The following is a 15610-nucleotide window of genomic DNA, read 5'->3' as shown; positions in this document are numbered from 1 at the left end:
AAAGCCAAAGTACAATTTGATGGCTAGATTCAGGACTTTGAACACATGCTGTCACCGTAAACCTTCTCCAGCAGACCCCTCTTCCTTCTGCCCAAGCCTGTAACTCCTGAATTCAGTTTTCCCCTTAATTCTTTACCATTATCTGCCATAGTCCTTCTTCTAAAAGGACTATTGCCTCCAGGAAATAGCCACAGCTGTGAGGTATCTCCTGACCTTAGAGTTTTGGTGGGTTTAAAGAGGGAAGAGTCAAGAGGAGCATTGAGGGAAAGGTGAGCCCTTCCAACTTGAACCTTAGAATCCAGGAGGTCTCTATGACATGGCAATTTGAATACTAATTCTCAGTAATTGAAGAAGAGGGTCTAGCATAGGGAATTATTCACTGGGTGGGGGCAGTGTCTTACTCATCTTTGTACCTTTGGTGTCTGGCACTGTGTCTGGCATGAAATATACATGAGAAATATTTGACTAAGAAAGGGTGAAAGAAAGAAGCTGTAATATGAATTAATTAGTGGCTTTGTCTGTATTCATGACAAACAAGATAAAAATTATATTTTAATTATGAAGCACCTTTAGTTAAATCATTCTTCCCAGCTCAAAAGAGGAATTTCCTCTTTTTGCCCAGCCGTAAGCCCTGAGGTTTGTCTTCCCAGTCACCTACAAATTCCATTGATACCAATATCTAGGGCTCTAGAGAGCTATGTTGCTACCTTCTCAAATTCTTAGTGCTTCTCACTGTATGGAATGTGTTCTAACGCCATTCCTTCTTCCTGCATCACTTTCCATTCTTTAAAGTATGGACTGATGGTTTTATATTAGGAATAAGGAGGGAAAACATTCTAACATATTCTTAGTGTACTGAGCTAAACTTATTCAATAAGGTATATGTGGTGTAAATATATAAGAAGTGCAATTACATTATTAATTCCACACCCTTATTCTGCTTCAATTTGTGGCTGTGGTTATTTCCAAACTTTACTCAATACCCAACTGATGCCAGATGGGAAGCAATTATATATGGAGACTGGATCCAGGGCTACATGTTAGCATACAGTTTGTGTGTGTGTGTGTGTGTGTGTGTGTGTGTGTTTGTGGTAAAGGAAGGTACAGCATTTATTGCAAGGTACCAACCAAGGAGAATGGGCTGCTCATGCTCAAATGACCTGAACTCCTTAATGGCTTTCAGGGAAGAATTTTTAAAGGCAACAGTAGAAGTGAGGGCTGCATGGTGCCTGATCAGCTCATGGACCTTCTTCTGATTGGTTGGTGGTGAGATAATAGAGTGATATTTCCAGAATCTCAATCATCAACCTTCTGGTTCCAGCATACCATCTTAATAATGGTGTGCTTTTCGTTGAGCAATCTCAAACATTTACAAAACAGGTAATGTGGAGAATTTACCAAAGGATGTATCATAGGATTTCTTTACTGAGCAAGCTTCCCTTTCATATTCAAATTATAATTTGAATGAACATAAAGAAAATATATTCATGGTTGTTCAAGATGGAGAAGGAAGTTATAGAATCTAACCCAATGCAGTTGAGTATATCTCTAAACAAAGACATTCCACCTAAGGGACTGAAAGATCTGTTCTAATTATCTAAGCAATTCTTTAAAAAAAAAAAAAAAGAAACACTCAAAATTAGCAATTACATTTGTTTTCAATCAGGGCAAAAATATATAAGTTCTAGAAATACCAAACAATAAATAAATTACAATCTCCAGGAAAATTTTTGAAGAAATTATTAAAAGATATTTTTGAGCATGAGGAAACAGAGACGGTTTTGATAACCCAGATGAAGTATGGGTCCACGATGGACAACTGGTCCAATGCTGTTCCACTTTTTAATTGAAGGCACAGCAGGTGTGCTTAATAGAATTTGAGGCTGGTTCAAAGCTAAGAAAGATAGATAATTTTTTATGCCCTTCAGCCTCTCTCTGTGGAGAAAGTATTGCTCATTCCTTCCAGGCTCCCTAATTTTCACAAGGGACCTTAAACTGTCCTCTGTTTGTTGCTCAAAGCATATACTGCTGCCCCTAACCAACAAAGAGAAATGTGCATTTAAGGCTGTTTGGGAAGAAAAAACCTTTGAATTATCTGCCACTCAGTTCTTATCCAACCCAAGTTGTTTAGCAACAACATTATTTATAATGAGTGCCTAAAAAAAATATGCATTCACTCCTCTAGACATTCTAAATTTTATCCTTGGAAAAATTCAGATCATCATTTATTCAATTTTTTTCCTCCATCATTTATTCAGCCTGTCACTATAGATTTCCTACTCTGTGTCAGGCCTTGTGGTGGGTACATACAATGTGCATGAAATAACCATGGTCCAGATACAACAGTCTACTGGGGGAGAAAAAGGCAACACATAGATCAAAGAGCAAATAAATATTAATTACAAATATAGAAAGTGCTATGGAGCCAACACATGAGATGCTGTTTCCGCTTAGGTGAAGTGAACAGGATGGCCCGCCTGAGACTGTTCAGCTAGCCGATACTTGAAAGCTGAGAAGGAGCCAGCGGTGGGAAGGGCTCTGTGAAGAGCATTCCAGGCTGAGGAGTAGCACGAGTGGAAAGAAGGCTCTAGGGCAGCCAAGTCTCCGAGTGGAGAAAGCTAGTGAGGAGATGGACAAGGTGGGACGCTAAGGAATAGATCATGCAGGACCTCCTGGGCCAAAGAAGAAGTCCAGATTTTTTTCCAGGTGCAATGGAAAACTTTTGAAGTATTTTAAACAAGGAAACGATGCAGTTTAATACACAGTTTAAAAGATCACGGAGAATAGCACACTCAAACCACGTTTTCTAGGGGCCCTCATAAAATTCCTTTTCTTAAAGAGAGCTTTGTTATCATACTATTACTGACATTGAGGTTTCAGTGAAGAAACCGTGGACTGAGGTTTGTTACCATATCCAATATTATTAAGGTTGCTGATTCTTTGTGAGGACTCAGGAAAATTTTTCCTGGGGGTTAGGGGGTCTCAGTACCAGGTGATCTGTGTTTATCTTGAGTCATTGTTTTGTTTTTATCTTACAGATGTGTTAAGTCTTGTAATTGATCTTGTCTCCCTTTTGCTTTGTCTGTTAGGAATCATAAGCCACATTTTCAGCATCTCCTGCAGAAGTACAGGGTTGTGTGGCTTGTATTTCTGTGAACTTGGCTTTCTTATATTTCCACCCTTACTTTACCTTTTGCCAAATACACTTACCTGTTTATTTTATACTTTCACAGTATAGGTATTTTTGTTAGCTACTTCAAAGAACAGGGCAGAATTAAGTAGGAGAAAGAAAGGAGGAGAAAAACCAGGAATTGAAAATATGTCAATAATTCCAGTAAATGTAAAGATCTGTTCTTAAGTTTGAAAGGTCATTTGTTAAGTACAGGATAGAGAACGCTCATTTAACAGCAGATTTTATGAAGATACAGAAGCACCACTTAGAGTGACTGTAACACAGTCTACTGATAGAGTTAGCCTCCCACGCAGTACTTAACATTGCTGTAATGGTGAGTTGCTTTTCCTGTCTTCTCTGGCAGACTGTCCCCTGAGGCAAGGACCACATTGTATTCACCATTGTATCTTTCATACGTACTGCCATGCTGTGCAGGCATTCAGTTAATTCAAATTAATACAATGTTGAATTAATGATTGAATAACTATAGATTTAAAAAATAAAACCTCTCATAATCTCAGGACGGATCAGCAAGAATGCAATCCCCTGAATGCAGGAGGTACCCACATATTGTACCCTATACTGCCATGCTTGGCCATGTTTAAGTCTCTAAATTTAGGACAGGAACCATATTTTTAAAGAGATATTGATAAACTGGAGCAGATCCAAAAGACAGCATTCAGCTTGCTGAGTAGTTAGAAGTCATGTAGTTTGTTGAAAAGGAACGTTTAACCTACAAAAGAATGTCCTTATAAGGGACAGGTTGGCTTTCTAAACGCACCTAAAGAATAAGCATATGGAAGAAGGAATACATTTGTCCTAATTCCAAATGACAGAATTAGAGCCAGTGAATAGAAATTATAAGGAAAAACTTTTTTAAACAGCTTTTGGTCCTCGGTGAGTTAATATGCTTCATATATATAGGTAGAGCTTTGGTTAAATGATCTGACAGTGACTTGTATAGCAGTTGAGTAGTTGGATTAGAAGTTGTTTAATCTCCTTTCCAAATCCAAGATATAAAAACTTTATACCCATAGTAGTTGCAGTGAACAAATGGATTCCATATTGACATGTAACAAGCTAATATGTTAATGTGCCACATAACCACTATTTACAGGTATTAACATGACTGTTAATAGTAAAGGTTTTTGCATGAGTCATGAAAATGTTTCTGAAGGCAATAGGTTTTGACAGGGTGAAAGAGTAGGAAATCACACAATTCCAGATCTTTGAAACAACTTACAAAAGTGAACGAATTTTGGTTTGGCTAGAATGCATGGGTGCAGGCAATGAGCCCAGGACAAGTCAGACCAGATTGCTGGCCATATTAACTGGAGCTGATGGTTGGGTCCCCAGGGGATAGAATGAGGGCAGAGAACATGCTCTCAGAAGCCTGAAGAGGTGAAGTTTACTAAAGAGTGTAGGGAGGGCTGAGAGACAAAATTAAGGAAATCTATTACCACCTACAAGTCTTTTGCTGTAGGATCTGGACTCCAAGTAGGAGACGTGGCCTAGAGATGGGGACACTGAATCAGAAGAGAATCCATGCTGAAACCTTTCATGGAGGGTCCCGGTCATGGCTGAGAATGTTAATATCTCTGACTTGGCTGCTGTGGTCCTTGGGCATGTGGTGTGTGCATATTGGGAAGGCTTACTGACAAAGAATTGGGCATATACATCGAAAATCAACTGGTGGAAATCCTCAAAATGAGCTTCAAAGCCCACAGGGAGGCTTTGACATTAACCCACGACCTTTGGATTCAAGTAATTTCTAAAGCAGCCCTCCAGATCAGATTTGCCTTTTTTCCACCTACTACTTGTATCTCAAACATTTTCCTACTTGGCAGAACTGCCTTGGCTCCCTCTGAACCGGCTGCTGAGGAGGCTGGAATGTGGGTGAAGGAGTGGAAGGAGCAGCAGACAGATGAAAGCACAGTGAGCCATTCTGGCTCCGGTAGAAGCGCTTCTTGCTTTCTGCCACGAGTACACAAAATTCCACTGAGCGCTAATCTGGGATCATCTATCAAAAGACTTGAAATTTTTAAATACCAAAAGTTTTGTTTGGAGGTCAAATTTCAGAGTTTTGACTGTATTTGGAGTGTTTGTATTGGGAAGAAATGCCATGGAAAAGGCCAGCCGATATACAGTTAGCCTTGAGAATGAGCAGAAAGCGGAGGACACGCAGCCTATCCTCCAAAAGAGGCAATCAGGCTGCCTCTTCGCTTTAGGACAGGGGTAGGGATGGGTGGGGCTCCAGTTCACAGTCTTGGGTTATTCTTAAGGGGTCCATGGTTAATTAAAGGCTCTGGGCTGTGTATCTTGGACACCTTGAACTCAACGACCACAAGAATCTAGCCATCCTATACCTATATTTCCATTTAGACATCTCAGTATCACATACAGTTAAATCAATTAAGATGATTTTCTGTGTCTTCTCCCTAAAATTTTCTCCCTTATCCAATTTCTCTAGCACCCGTTTAGTGCCCTCATATATAATAGTGGAAAGAGTTAAAATATCATCAGTTTGGAGGTAAACAGAGGCTCTATATTTGGTCATTATTTCACCTCTGGGAGTCTTGATTTCCTTTTCCACAAAATAGGATGGCACGTGGGGTTGCCATGGAGATTAATTAAAGTTACGTGACAATGTAAATAGCATGAGGCTTAGCCTACAGTGGGTTACAGCACTGTTAGCTACTCTCCCTTTTCCATTCCCCTGTTTATTGTTCTTGTTGGTTCCTAATATTCATCTGTTTGTCCCATCCCTGAAATAGCCTGAGTGAAGATTGCTGCTGCTGATCAAATTAGGAAAGAGAAAAAGTAGGTGAAAAGTTAAAACTCGTACCATCCATCTTCCTCATTTTTGAAATAATTGGAAAGGAAGAAATCCAGCATCAGTCCTGGGTTTTCCGCAGTCTCTCTTTCTCTGATTCCTTCGGCCTCACTCACCAGTGAAGAGGAAGAATTCTCTGCACGAGATGCATGGAGGACATTATCAGCCCAGGGAAGATTACCAAGAGTTTCTCGGTTTTACATTTACAACAAGCAGAACAGAACTGCCCCGCCGCCCCCAGTGGTAATTCTTCTAACACTGGGAACAAGTGATGAAAAAAAATTCATTAAAAGGGCTCAGGTTTCACAGCAACACAGTAGTATAAAGCAAGGCATCAATGACGCTAATGAGAAAATAATGTTACCTGTCTGCTTTAAACCTGCTTATTTTGGACCCCAAGTGACAAAAACATGGTAACTGTTTCATGGATTTATAGATACAAGTTGAACCATAAAATAAAAATTGGACATGACCAAGGAAAGACAGAGATGTTGGTACATGATCCTTCATAGTTCCCTTTATTAAAAAGCAGACTGATTTTTAGAAAAATCAGGCTTCATTCTAAGTTGTCTTTCTTAATCAGGGAACACAAATTCTTTTCCTCCCTAATTTACATTGAATTCTTGTTGTTCATTGATTATCTCCTATGAAATACTATGTTTCACATTGTTTTATCTATTTATATATGTCAAAGAATACAAATTTCTGATCTTGATGTTTTCACAACAAAATGTCTCAAGACTTTCAACATGTTCATGTGTTCATTATTGTGCAAAAAGGAGGCATTGTGAATTTTTTTCTAATAGTAACCTGGCCATAATATACTGCAGTGCTTCTCAGGAAGAATCATTCCATTTATTTTTAAAATGCAGCCAAGTCAGTGTTGAACTACAAGGTTAGCATAGAAAATGGCCAGTCTTTGTTATTCACAGCTGGAAAGCAACTGTGTATCATTCCTTGCCTTTTCCTTCCCTTTGCTTGGCTTCCCAGAATGTATCCAAAATTCCCAAGTTCCATGTTCTACTCTTCTCTCTCTACTCTTCTATACTCTCCCATTGAAAAAGTGGTAACTGCCAGGTGTTTCCTGCGGGGACATCCCTAACTTCGGACTATCAAACCGGAAGTATGTGCACCAGGTGGCTGACATTAGCATCTCCGTCAGATGGCAGCCAGTGCTGAATCTGAGTTTGCGGAGCAGACCTCGCTGGTAGCCAGTGCTGCCATGGACTGCTAGCCCTGTCTGCCATTAATGCCCATGCTTCTGGCATACCGGAGTCGCTAGGTCTTAGAGCCCTTTCACCCTCCACAAAAGATGCCCTGGAATAGAAAAACTCTGATCAAATCCTAAATAAGAATGGAAGAGGAACAACGTGACCCTATGAGAGCTTCCTTTCCTCTTCAGCATGAGTGCTGACTTGAAAACCTGACTGACCCTTACTTACTCTTCCATAGTTGTCGGAAGAGACTCACAAATGCCACGAGAGAGAGTGTATTCCAATGTAGGCCCCAGGGACCTTTATTAATGTGTTCAATTACCTCGTAAGGAATTTACACGACATGAGCTGCATCTCATAATTGCAAAAATTCCCACAGGGAAAGATGTTAGGGCTAACCGCCCTCAGCCGCAGCAACAAGATTCGAGGTCCTAACTTAAGTCCTGTTGAACTTGCAGTTGCGAGTTTTTCATTAGTAGGACTCTAAATCCTAGGCCAGGCTATGTTTCAGTCTGAGTCTGCCAAATATAAGAACAGCTTGGCCTGATGCCTCTTTTTCAAAGAACTTTATTCCTTCAGCCCCCAGGCTCAGAATTTGATAACATGTTTTCCTATGGACTCTTTTCTCTTCACATCAAGCAACATTAAAAAGGGAAAATAGGGGGAAAATGCTAATTACCCCCATATGTATACTCAGATATGGCCAAGTGGAATTCTCTGTTTCCTTAAATATCCTCTGGTTCCTGATCGCTGCGCATGTGGGTACAGACCCTCCTGCAAAGCCCTCCCCAGCCTCTGCCAGTCAGAATCCCACCCATTTTTTAAAAACCCACCAAAATGTCTCTTTTTCTGTGTGGGCTGCTCTTGCTCTCCCAGTCAAAAACAATACAGCTTCCTCTGATACTGCCCTTGTGACTTCCTTGAGGCACCTTTCACATAAGGCTTGTTATTCACTTTTGCATAACTTCCCTATTGATCCTAAGCAGCTTGGCAACAGCTGCTATGCATGAATCTGCATCTTTACAATGAGTCCTGGCAGTGTCTTAAGAGTGATAGGGACTTTGTAGGTATTTTGCCTCTGGGTGATTAAAAGTTGGGGAAGTCGAAAATTTAAAGGAGAATAGACACTTAACAAATGCACGTCTGCCCTGCCTCTGCCAGTCTCATCTGTAAGGGCTCTCAACCTCCCATGCAGAGTCAGGGGCCTCGAGTGTATTTACTAAGGGCGTTAAAGCATTCGAAGTTTACTTTTCACTGGAAAAGCTTTATTTGTTCATTTCTTTGTAATGAAAGTTGGTAACTTATAGTCAGCTATTTATGCTGATTTGAAGTAGCTCTTGGCTTCAGATAGTTATCACAGCCATCTTTTACCTGGCTGCAGCTGCCTTGGAGGAAGCAAATGTGCTTTCTCCAACGTTTACAGCCAGAAAGATTTCCTGTGCCCAGGGCTTATTTTTCTGCTGCTGCGTTTCTCTTCCCTCTCTCTTTTCCTTTGAACTCTTTTAGTGAGTGCTGCTTCTTGGTGCTTTGTCGGCCCGGAGGCAGGGCAACGCTGGCTTCTGCTTCCCGCTGGAACTGCCTCTCTTCGGGGCTTGGGGCCGGCTGTGCACAGTCCCATGTCCTGTCTTCCTCTGATTGGCTCCAGGAGGTCACGTGAGGGACCGGGGGTGGAATTCTGAGTTGTGGCTTTTGGCACTCCTTTTTCTTTTTAAAAATCGCTGGGTCTGTTGAGCTCTGCTGGGCTGGGTGTCTCGCTCTGTGACTGAGACTGGAGGCAGACGGAAACAGCCACAGGGCAGACTGAGGTGGCAAAAGAAAATCTGCCGGGATGTTCAGTCAGGGACCCAGGACCCCAGCTTCAGGCTGCTACTATCTAAATGCCATGACACCTGAGGGCCAGGAGATGTATTTGCGATTTGATCAGACTACGAGACGCTCTCCTTACAGGATGAGCCGGATTCTAGCACGCCATCAGCTAGTGACTAAAATTCAACAAGGTGAGTCGCTGGTAGTGGAAGGCTGTTGCTAATTCTGATTTCTGTTGGCTCTCTTTCATGCTAACCCAGTTGTTAAAAGTATTGTTTCCACTTTGATGTATGGATTTCTTTGCCACATTGCACGTAACTTTCAGAAATAACTTCAGGCTGCAGTTTTAAGCAAACAGTGACAGCACTTAGCTGCCACATAACTCAACATTAAGTCCACAAAAATCTTCATGGTGGGATGGTGAATCATAAATTTCCAAAACTTACGTCTGTCTACAGAACAAATGAGACAGGTTTCCTCAGTGTGTATTTTAGGAGCTTTTTCTGCAGGTTCCTCACACTCTGTCACATTTAAAGCTTGGACATTTGTTTATTTAATTAGGTGGGGAGGGTGGAGACTAACTTCCACCCTGCCCAGATTCTTTTGAACACTCTCAAGTGACAGGGAAAAGTTAAAATTCTGTTCTTAAGGCCCTTGGGCTGACAACCAGAATCGCATTCTCTGCCTGTTTGTATGTTTATGTCAATAGTTGCCACTGATGTGAAATATGAAATTGTTTTTCTGGTAAAGGATAACAAATCTTGTGACAGAAGCACCAGCTTTGTAAGGGAGGAGGATATTGATTGCAAGTTGCTAGATGTTCCTTTTTATTCTTGGGGCGAGGAAACCATCACTAAACCTCATCATTATTCAAGAAAAGTTTAAAACATGCTCCTTAGGATAGATCTGTAAGAACTAGAAAGATGAACAGTCCTAAGAAATCACTAACTGATGCCCATTTAAGAGACATACACACATACCTACGTGTACACAATAAATTTAGGGAGTTTATAACCACCCCCTCCCAGACTAACTAAATAACTAAATTATCATATTGGTGATACATAAGCTGACCAGGATTTTTCTAGAGCCATTATAAAAATACAATTTCCACTTAAATAAGTTTAAGATTATATTGAATTTTGGAGGGGAAGTTGGAGTTTGTAATCGTGAAAATTTTATTGTACTGTTTCCAAAATGAACAATATGTATTCTAGTGAGCGGCATTTGATGAGATTGTTTCCTTGGAAATTAGGATTTGTTTTTAAAGGTTCAGGAACTGGTTATGTGTGAAGGATACTGGTCCTACATACCGGTCTGATTTCAGGAAGGATATTATGTCATTCCATAAACTCTGTGTGCAGGTCTTGATTGAATAGAAACAAAAGTAATTATTTCCCTGTGCCTTGATTTAAAAATACTTCAGGCTTAGAATAAAAATCGGCTCCATTTTTGTTTTAGAGATTTCTGACAATGGTGTTTTACTGGATGCCATCATCATTATGGACAGAGGGGCTTGATAAATGTTTGATGATGATGTATAATCTGCGCTCTGTAAATGTTCCTCAGCACGCATATAAAGTGTATTATGTTAGAAATATTGCGTATAAATACTATGAAATATCTTTGTAAATCTTCTTTAATGAATTTATAGTAGTTGATTTCATTAAAAATTATGTTCTTTTTTGGAACGAAGGTTATTTTTCCATTGAAGACTTGAAGTTATGAACACATGCATGACCGCTGAAAATGAACTCTGTGTCTATGTTTCATTCTGCTTAATTAGAAAATTTGAGCATTCTCTCTTTTTATATTGGGCAACAGAATATTTGAAGCCAGTGAATGCCTAAAACTTAAGTGACAATTAGGATCACAGGGGAGCATGAAAGAATTCCCATAGTCCAGTGATTAGGAACTCAGTATTTGTTAACATCAGACAATTGTATTATAAGACATTGAGAAGGCAGAAGCAAAATGATTTTACTGGGTTTACTGTACGAGTAGATCAGTTTACTGTAAAAGTGGAAAAGATTGATTGAGCATTTACAATGTATCTTGCACTGCTCTGAGCTTTATATATATTTCAATTTATTTTGCCCTCAAAAAATAAATTCTTGTAGGTAAGTACTATTATAATACCCATTTTAAAGGTGAGGAAACAGAAGTACGTAGAGTTCATGTAACTTCTCTGAGGTGACGTAGTGGGAGCTGGTATTTGACTAGAGCTCTGGAGACGATGCTCAGTAGTGCTCTCAACTGTTTTTCACATGAGCATTAACCTGCTGAACCTGTGGCTGCCTTTTGGATTGTATAATGTGCCAAGGACATTTCAGTCTTTTCTACTTAGGATACAGCAATGAACCATATTACAGAATCAGAATCAGTCACTCACTGTGAGATTTCTGGTTAGGTTCTTGGTTGTCTAGTGGAAGCAAAATGCTATGTGTCTTACCTTCTTTGAACAGTTAGTACCCAGTACTGCACGATGGCAGGTTATTTTACTAATGCCCTATAATCATTCAATTAAAGCTTATCAAGTGCATATTAAATTAATAACACCATTATTTTTTGTAGTTCACATATGGGTATCTTGAAATGACAGCCACATCAGTAAAATTGTTTGCATTACTCTGCTATAGATCTTTCAGGGAAGACTTAGTGTTATATTAATATAATTTGGGGGCATCATTATTATTTAAAATCTTTCATGGCTGTTGGGAACAGTGCAAACAAGAGTCAGTTGCTCCCCACTGACCTCATTACAGTGAGATAATCATTGAATGACATGGACATGATTAAACAGCAGATCCACTCATGGGCAGGAAAAACAAGGAGGAGAAATAAAGGAATCTTTGATGATGCATAGGATCAGAATTAGTTGCTCAAACCCTGGATGAATCTAAACTTGCTCATCTTAGGGTACACTCCAAAATATACATGCCTTCTTTTTAGTTCTGGAGTTGAAGTCGGGTTAAAAAGAAAAGCGATCTTTAAAACAGAGTATTGTTTTGCAGAGTGAAAGTTTATCACATAAGTCATACTGCCTGTAATCCTTACCCCACAATCTTGCTGAATCAATGGGGAAATTGTTATAGGGAGAGAGAATGGAAATAATAACGGTCCTTATTTCCCTCATAGGCGGACACTTGGAATGGACAAGAGGGAGGATGCTGAGGAGGTGGAGGAAGAGCATGTCAGGCCATGGGAGGGGAGAATTGGGGTCTTGTGTCATTATTAGATGGCTGTAGTTTATTGGCTACATGTGCACTATGTTTAATGTCTTTATACACACACATATGCTGTTTGGAAAATCTAAATCTAAGCAGATACATAAATGTGATTGCTTGCTTTGTGAAAGAGTTCATCATGCTATTAAACTTTTTTTTTAAATTATTTTAAATGCTTTAAACAGCATGATATGGACCAGATTGCAATAAAGTCCACTGAACTATAGGGGGAAAAAAGGGAGACAGGGACGCAGGCTCTATTTAGACACTCTCTCATCCTTCTACTGTGGCAAGTTTCGGAACTTCACTGGGCATTCATTTGTTGATGGGAAAATGAGATGGTCGGGCAATGATTGCTCACTCTGGTTCTTAAGGTCTCTCTGTAGTTAAGTCAATATCTCCTTGAACAAGAGTGAAAAGCAGGGAAATTTAAACCTAAAGTAACAGAAGCTGAAAAAGAAACAGAGGAGCTATCTAATGTGGAATAAATCAGTTGCTTATACTTTTTTCTACATCTTGTCAAGGGAATGGTAAAGTGGAAATCAGTTAAGTTCTACTTCTGATGCTAACTAATTGTGTGACCTGGGGTAAGTCACAGCTTCTCTGGGCATCCTTTTATTCTTCCATAAAATGAAAAGTTTGGATTAAGTAAATGTGAAGTTTCCATTATTCAAATTCTAGTATTCTGTGATCACACGTATTACTTTAAGAGAGAGATGATTCTTATTTACATTTTCCTTAACATATCATTCAACATCTAACGAGACATGCTTCTTTGATACCTGTTTAATGCTCTCATTATCAATTTAATAGGAACGTTAGGATGTCCAGTCTTGTGCACTATTTAAATGTCAGTATGACCTATAATTATAAAGTAACTTATAAAAACCTGTCTTTCTCAGGAGTCCTGGACTGTAAAATGGAGCTATCGCGACACCTGGGCTATTGTGAGGACCGTAGGGGTCAGAGAGTGTCCACGTAGGTGTATCCACATTCTCACAAAAGACCGTTTTTCTTGATAGAAAATGCCGAATGCAGAAAATTTCACTGCTAAGGGGATTAATGAAAGTTAGACTTGCGCTTTCATTGACTTTTTATCTGAGACTATTTTTCAATATAGTTGAACTCAAGTAGACTGGAATAAACTCCCTTTTTTTTTTTTTTTAATGCCCCCAGGGAATGAAAATGGGCGTGAGTGATGTATTCTCTCTCATTCCTCCATCAAGTCAAATGGCATCTTGGGGATTTGCCCAGCCTAAGAAGTGGCATCAGTCATCTCTGGTGGTGGAGATCCCCACCAACTGGGCAGCATCAGCTGAAATTAAACAATCATTTGTTCTTTTGGAATTACCCTTTCTCTATACTTAGCATTCTCCTACTCGACTACTTTCAGAAATGGAGGGGAATACACTGGCAGAAAGACAGATGGAACACAGAACATTGAGTGGGAATGCATCAGTCATGGATTGCTCAAGTTTCTTTAATAAAAAGTGACAACTGTCAGAAATTCACATTTCATGAATCAGAGCCCCTTTCTATTCAGTGCTCGTCACTGAAGGGCCTGTACACAAAGGATACTGTTTAACCAGAAGTTACAGGAAAATCTGTTAAGGGAATTAAGTCAACTAACTTTGAATAACATTTTTGAAATTATCACATAGTAAAAATATGAGCAGTCAAGAAATAAGTACTAGAAGGAAATAAGCAAAGAACAATGTTTGTCCACATATAAAACTTGAGAGTTTAACTTTTAACCAAATTTTGACTTTCGTAGCTGCACTTCACTGATTTTATTACCTCTGATTTTATAAACGCACATCCCAGATGCAGAAAATTGCCAAATTTGGATTCTGTGGCATTAGGTTAAATTAATATAGATTCTTTTTTTTCATATCTTTCCCCAACTATAATCAGTGCTGTAATTCTTAGTATATTCTAGACACTGGTCAACTCTTATAAAACAAGATTTTTCATTTCCTTAGCAGCCTAATCATGGCAGATTTGGAAGCATGAGTTAGGGGAAAAAAAGTCACTGCTAGTGGTCTGAGCAATATCAGTTGGTGGCCTGAGCAAATTTAAAAAGAGAGAAAATGACAAGTGGGTTTTAGTAAACTTCTTATATAAAGAGAAATAAGTGGGTGGAAATTTAATGAAAACAGGTCATTACTGGGGATGTGCTCTGTCTTGGCATTTCATTAGTTGTGAGAACGCAGTGCTCAGACTAGGGAAGAAGATACAAGAAGATAACCATGCATTACACACCAGATATTTGAATGAAATAAGGATCATGTAAAAGTCATTTTCTGTCTCCTCAGGGGTAATCTGAATATAATTTTAGTGTGGGTAAAGACATTATATATTAATTTACATTTTACTTCACTATCTAAAGACTTTGAGAGAGTTTAGAGAAGATACAACTGAGTTTAAAAAGATAAATCTGGTGAGAAGAAAACTGTAGGTCAGTTAATAAGATGAAACTAGGGGGAGATGTTATATAAAAATTTACAACATAAGGCCCTGATTAATTATTAAAAGTGGGCTGCAGATATAGCTTGAGCCTTCCTAATCTAAGCAAAGAGGAAAACGTAATCAGGGAAGATTTGCCGTGCCCATAAGGTGAAAATACACCAGCACATGGTATGTTTCCCTGTAACTTGCTCTTTGAGAGAATTTTCCCTGGTACTTGTTATAGGAAGAATTTTCTCCTAAGGACTTGATATACAAGAGCAGTTTCTCATACAGATACCATGAAGAGACTACAAGCCATAGTGGATGGTGTTTTAAGCATTCCTACAGTGAATTCAACAGCAAATCTCTTATAGCATCCTACAGTGGAAGCAGGGGCATAACAACAAATAATAATTTGGTAAGAATATTTGGGAATGGGGCTGGTAAGTCAAAACAAGAGGTTTCAGTATGTAATCCTCTGATCCTCTGGCTTAATATAGAAATAGCATGGAGACTATTTCAAGACAATTTCTCCTAGTCTGCTTCTCAGAACTCTAGTTACATAGATGGATGGATGGGTGGATGGATGGATAGATAGATATGCAAGAGGAAAATGTTTCTGTGGTTAATTATGTTTGGGAAATACTGCATCCTCTTTCCCTTCTTGGAAATTCACGCTTATGAAAGGCTCAGTGAAATCAGGCAGAAAGTAATTTAACTTTGTTTAACTGGCATATTTCATCATGAAATCATTTTTAACAGTGTACAAGGAAGTGACATCTTGCAAAACCAATATTCCCTGGGGAACACAGTTTGGAAAGTCTGATTTAGAAAGTGCAGGGCTTGTGGTTCATTCAGATAATTCTCTTTGAACATATTTCTTGCATGAAGTAGGCAGTAGATAGCTTGA

At 39.2% G+C, this 15610-nt stretch overlaps 1 protein-coding gene across 4 annotated transcripts in view; it reads left to right on the top strand.

The window, feature by feature from the left end:
• The window catches only part of STARD13 (StAR related lipid transfer domain containing 13), a 210373-nt gene that overhangs the window by 42223 nt on the left and 152540 nt on the right, over nt 1-15610 (top strand). Inside the window, exon 1 of one of the 4 annotated variants that reach the window (XM_074378059.1) lies at nt 8902-9216. The exons of 2 other annotated variants lie outside the window; for them this stretch is intronic. In XM_074378059.1, the coding sequence (XP_074234160.1) occupies nt 9048-9216 (169 nt within the window). In that variant the 5' untranslated portion in view covers nt 8902-9047. Of the gene's footprint in view, nt 1-8901; nt 9217-15610 lie in introns of those variants that run through there. One more of the 4 variants, XM_074378061.1, reaches the window with a different exon arrangement.

Source organism: Camelus bactrianus, chromosome 14, assembly GCF_048773025.1.
Source record: "Camelus bactrianus isolate YW-2024 breed Bactrian camel chromosome 14, ASM4877302v1, whole genome shotgun sequence".
NCBI lineage: Eukaryota > Metazoa > Chordata > Mammalia > Artiodactyla > Camelidae > Camelus > Camelus bactrianus.
Note: the sequence above shows the minus strand (reverse complement) of the source record. Positions and strands in the feature narration are given on the sequence as shown.